Genomic DNA, 5,981 nt, shown 5'->3' on the forward strand with positions numbered 1-5,981 from the left:
CTACTAATAAACTGCTTTAAAGTATAAAACTTAAATTGTAATCGTTCAAAAATGTGTACGTTTTCGATAATTCAATGGATTTAAAAATAGTTCTTTATATTTTAATATTATATTATGTATTTATATTGCTACGAACAAATCTAAATTAACATATATAATATATATATATGTTTTTGCTGAGATTTGACAATTTTGCATCGTGATTACTTAATGACGTCATCACAACATCATTTAGCAACTTTTAGCAACTTCCCCTGAAAATTAGTTGGCAACACTGGTTTTGGGGGATTTAGTCAGGTTTATCTCACTACTGGGTACAAATGTGCCCCCAAAACAGTAGTCTCACACACACACACACACTCTCACACACACACACACACACACCTGTTAGCATACTAACCTCGGTCACTAAATTGTTCTGGAGTCCCGCCGGTTTGCCGTACTCCCATCCTTTAGTGCACTGCACCACGTCCCTCGGCACGTTCTCCGTGTAGTTGCTTATATTCTCAGGGTACTTGTAAAGTTCGCAGTGACTGAACCCAGACCCCTTCAGCCACGGGATGGTGAGGTTGAGGGACGCTTGTCTGGAGAGGTTTCCGAGAAGAGAAGACGGCGGCAGTAACGCCAGGTCAGGTTTGCAGTGGTAAGACTCGGGGATGAGCGTGAAGAAAACATCGCTGAAGAGATTCAACGAAACCGCAAAGTTTGGAAACCAGCTGAAAAGCGTTATGATCCTGTTGTATCGCCCATATCCACCAATCTGAGGGTAGATTTTAGTTTCAAACTCCATAACTAGAGTCCTTATCGACGGAAACAGCTATTTCTCACAGACATTGCACCCTGCAGTGCTGAGGACTGGTGTAACACAGTCTGGGCCTGGTGCTTTTCTCCTTTTCTGCTTCCGGAAGAAAGTAGGGAAAGGCTGTTTATCAATAAATTGTGGATTATATAATTTGCGGCAAATGTTATGTTGTGTACAACATTATCAAAAATATTAATAGCCTACTATTGATTATTAATAAAGTTAGCGAATTAGTCTCAATTTTTTGACCAAGCGGCAACCTCCCGCTCTCTCTCGTGAAGCCAAGACGGAAGTGACTTAAACTGTAATTCATCAACTGGCCGCTAGAGGCTGGCTGCAAAAGGGAGTCAGTGCCCAACTTTACTGCAGAAAAAAATGTTTACAGCCTGGTTCAAAAAAATATTTTGGTCTATATAGCTAATTTTGCCCTTCATGACAACTGTGAGGCGGGTAAAACATTTTTTTATAACTCATCCGTTTAAATTATATTAAGCCTTAAAGTTCTGCATAATTAAGGGCGTGGCCACTTGAGTGACAGGTGGATTGCTGCTGCTGTCACCACCGTCGAGCTAGGTAGGCGTGGCTTCAGCAACCTGCTTCCGCCTCTTTGCCCATTTTTGATTATGACGCGCTGCCAAGATGGCGATGGCCGGCTCCGCCCACTTTTGAGCTTCAAAAACGCTCTTCGGAAATCGACGGGTGACGTCACGGACACGACATCCATGTTTTTATACAGTCTATGGTTTTCACACACCACCATTTTACTCACTTGTTTAGAAACGTTTTGACCGAATCAAGAAAAAAGCATCGGTCCAAACGGATCACGAATCAGAGTTTTGTTAAATCCAGCTCATTTCAGACGCAACACCACTTTTCACAGTTAATAGTTAACCCTGGGTCATTCTAAACCCTGGTTAAAGGTAAACCTGGGTTTTCACACCGCATATAGGCTACTTTAATTAATCTTGGGTATTCATAAACCGAGTTTTCACACACTCTTGGTTGAAAAATGCTGGGTTAAATACAACCCAGTGCTGGGTTAAATAGGGACAAACCCAGCAATTGGGCTGTTTTGACTCATCGGTTTGGTTAAATGTTTAACCCAACCGCTGGGTCAAAACAACACAATTGCTGGGTTTGTCCCTATTTTACCCAGCACTGGGTTGTATTCAACCCAGCATTTTTTAGAGTGCACTGTAGGGCTTTTTACGCATGAAATAGTAAACCCTGAATCATTCTAAACCCTGGGTAAAAGGAATCAAGGGGTTTTGCTCATACTTACCCGGGGTTAACAAGTAATTCTGGGTATTCATATACAGTGGAGATAAATTTTATGAATACTTTATTTTTCAGAAATAATGTAATCTTCATTGTTCAAAATTTGAAGGAATGTTAATTGTGGCTATACCATGCTAGTAGAGTTTTACAAAATAACCAAGGCACTTCAGCAAAAACCCTTTACAGCAGTGATTGTAGCATGAAGAAAGATTACAACTAATATTTCTGAAGGTTACAGCAGTCAAAAATTAGTAGGAAGTGTAGAGGCCCTTGCTTTGAATGACTTCTGCACATCTGCGGCTGCAGGACATCGCTAGTCTTTCACACTGTTGGTGCTGGTGTGATCTTGGTCCACTCTTCCAGTCTCTTCCACAGTTCGGTGACTGTAGTGGGTTTCTTAGCCATAACTCTGTCACCATTGGGAGATGCTTGCGGGGAAGGAACTGCATGTTGCCACAGGAGGTTCTGATAAACATTTGCATTCATCCTGCCATGTAGCTGTATCAGAGACCCAGGTCCTGCTGCAGAAAACATCCCTTATCCTCCACCTTTCACGGATTTCTTTACACACTTTGGCTTCAGTCTTTCCCCAGTTTGACGACAAACATATCCACCTTTCACGGAGATTTCTTTACACACTTTGGCTTCAGTCTTTCCCGAGTTTGACGACAAACAATGTTTCCCATCGGACCCAAATAAATTACATTTGCTCTCATCACTAAAGTGAAGTCTCTCCACAAAACATGCTCCACAGCAAAGGTGAGTCTAGCCTTTTGATTCTTTCTACTGATGAGAGGCTTGGTCACTGCAGAGTATGGCTTTCAGTCCAAATTCTCTTAAACGTCGAGACACTGTATGCCAAGACAGATCCTTACCCTGTTCAGAGCTGAACTGGCAAGCAATTTCAGCTGCAGTGCTGAACCGATTCCCCATTGAGATTCTCTGCATTATCCTGTCCTCTTGTGTATTTGTCTTTCGTGGACGACCAGCCTTTGCTTAAAAACTGTTGAGATAACTTCAGATAGGACTGAGCAGTGACCTTGAAATGAAGGAAAATTGTAGCTTGTAAGTTTTGATCTCCACTGTATTTCAATATATCGTTATCCTGTCCAAAAGCCCATAAACATTATAGATAACATTTGAAGTAACAATGAATTTACAAATTAGTGCTGTCAATCGATTAATCGCGATTAATCGCATACAAAATAAGTTTTTGTTTACATAATGTGTGTGCACTGTGTATATTTACATTTAGTCATTTAGCTGATGCTTTTACTCAAAGCGACTTACAAATGAGGACAACAGAAGCAATCAAAATCAACAAAAGAGCAATGATATGCAAGTGCTATAACAAGTCTCAGTTAGCTTAACGCAGTGCACATAGCAAGGCTGTTTTTTAAATGATATAATAAATAAAAAACAGAATAGAAAAAGAATAGAGCGAGCTAGTGTTAGAGGCCTTTTTTGCTTTTGTTTATTGTATAATAAAAAGAAAACAAATAGATAGAATACAAAAAGAATAGAGAAGCTAGTGTTAGTTTTTGTTTGTTTTTTTAGGGTGTGTATTAGTGCTGTCAAACGATTAATCGCGATTAATCACATCCAAAATAAACGTTTTTGTTTACATATAATGTATGTGTACTGTGTATATTTACGTATATATAAATACACACACATACAGTATATATTTTGAAAATATCTACATGTATATATTTATATTCATATAATTTATATTATATATAAATATATTTAATATATAAACAACATATTTTTCTGAAATATATACATGCATGTGTGTATTTATATATACATAATAAATATAGCCAAGACGGAAGTGACTTAAACTGTAATTCATCAACTGGCCGCTAGAGGCTGGCTGCAAAAGGGAGTCAATGCCCAACTTTACTGCAGAAAAAAATGTTTACAGCCTGGTTCAAAAAAATATTTTGGTCTATATAGCTAATTTTGCCCTTCATGACAACTGTGAGGCGGGTAAAACATTTTTTTATAACTCATCCGTTTAAATTATATTAAGCCTTAAAGTTCTGCATAATTAAGGGCGTGGCCACTTGAGTGACAGGTGGATTGCTGCTGCTGTCACCACCGTCGAGCTAGGTAGGCGTGGCTTCAGCAACCTGCTTCCGCCTCTTTGCCCATTTTTGATTATGACGCGCTGCCAAGATGGCGATGGCCGGCTCCGCCCACTTTTGAGCTTCAAAAATGCTCTTCGGAAATCGACGGGTGACGTCACGGACACGACATCCATGTTTTTATACAGTCTATGGTTTTCACACACCACCATTTTACTCACTTGTTTAGAAACGTTTTGACCGAATCAAGAAAAAAGCATCGGTCCAAACGGATCACGAATCAGAGTTTTGTTAAATCCAGCTCATTTCAGACGCAACACCACTTTTCACAGTTAATAGTTAACCCTGGGTCATTCTAAACCCTGGTTAAAGGTAAACCTGGGTTTTCACACCGCATATAGGCTACTTTAATTAATCTTGGGTATTCATAAACAGAGTTTTCACACTCTCTTGGTTGAAAAATGCTGGGTTAAATACAACCCAGTGCTGGGTTAAATAGGGACAAACCCAGCAATTGGGCTGTTTTGACTCATCGGTTTGGTTAAATGTTTAACCCAACCGCTGGGTCAAAACAACACAATTGCTGGGTTTGTCCCTATTTTACCCAGCACTGGGTTGTATTCAACCCAGCATTTTTTAGAGTGCACTGTAGGGCTTTTTACGCATGAAATAGTAAACCCTGAATCATTCTAAACCCTGGGTAAAAGGAATCAAGGGGTTTTGCTCATACTTACCCGGGGTTAACAAGTAATTCTGGGTATTCATATACAGTGGAGATAAATTTTATGAATACTTTATTTTTCAGAAATAATGTAATCTTCATTGTTCAAAATTTGAAGGAATGTTAATTGTGGCTATACCATGCTAGTAGAGTTTTACAAAATAACCAAGGCACTTCAGCAAAAACCCTTTACAGCAGTGATTGTAGCATGAAGAAAGATTACAACTAATATTTCTGAAGGTTACAGCAGTCAAAAATTAGTAGGAAGTGTAGAGGCCCTTGCTTTGAATGACTTCTGCACATCTGCGGCTGCAGGACATCGCTAGTCTTTCACACTGTTGGTGCTGGTGTGATCTTGGTCCACTCTTCCAGTCTCTTCCACAGTTCGGTGACTGTAGTGGGTTTCTTAGCCATAACTCTGTCACCATTGGGAGATGCTTGCGGGGAAGGAACTGCATGTTGCCACAGGAGGTTCTGATAAACATTTGCATTCATCCTGCCATGTAGCTGTATCAGAGACCCAGGTCCTGCTGCAGAAAACATCCCTTATCCTCCACCTTTCACGGATTTCTTTACACACTTTGGCTTCAGTCTTTCCCCAGTTTGACGACAAACAATGTTTCCCATCGGACCCAAATAAATTACATTTGCTCTCATCACTAAAGTGAAGTCTCTCCACAAAACATGCTCCACAGCAAAGGTGAGTCTAGCCTTTTGATTCTTTCTACTGATGAGAGGCTTGGTCACTGCAGAGTATGGCTTTCAGTCCAAATTCTCTTAAACGTCGAGACACTGTATGCCAAGACAGATCCTTACCCTGTTCAGAGCTGAACTGGCGAGCAATTTCAGCTGCAGTGCTGAACCGATTCCCCATTGAGATTCTCTGCATTATCCTGTCCTCTTGTGTATTTGTCTTTCGTGGACGACCAGCCTTTGCTTAAAAACTGTTGAGATAACTTCAGATAGGACTGAGCAGTGACCTTGAAATGAAGGAAAATTGTAGCTTGTAAGTTTTGATCTCCACTGTATTTCAATATATCGTTATCCTGTCCAAAAGCCCATAAACATTATAGATAACATTTGAAGTAAC

At 40.0% G+C, this 5,981-nt stretch overlaps 1 protein-coding gene across 1 annotated transcript in view; it reads right to left on the minus strand.

Moving 5' to 3' along the window:
- The window catches only part of slc22a31 (solute carrier family 22 member 31), an 18,871-nt gene extending 18,019 nt beyond the window's left edge, over positions 1-852 (minus strand). Inside the window, exon 1 of the mRNA XM_016245864.1 lies at positions 385-852. Coding sequence (XP_016101350.1) covers positions 385-790 — 406 coding nt within the window. The 5' untranslated portion in view covers positions 791-852. The remainder of the gene's footprint in view (positions 1-384) is intronic.
- Positions 853-5,981: the final 5,129 nt, after the last annotated feature.

Source organism: Sinocyclocheilus grahami, unplaced genomic scaffold (assembly GCF_001515645.1).
Source record: "Sinocyclocheilus grahami isolate Dianchi unplaced genomic scaffold, SAMN03320097.WGS_v1.1 scaffold772.1, whole genome shotgun sequence".
Classification (NCBI taxonomy): Eukaryota; Metazoa; Chordata; class Actinopteri; order Cypriniformes; family Cyprinidae; genus Sinocyclocheilus; species Sinocyclocheilus grahami.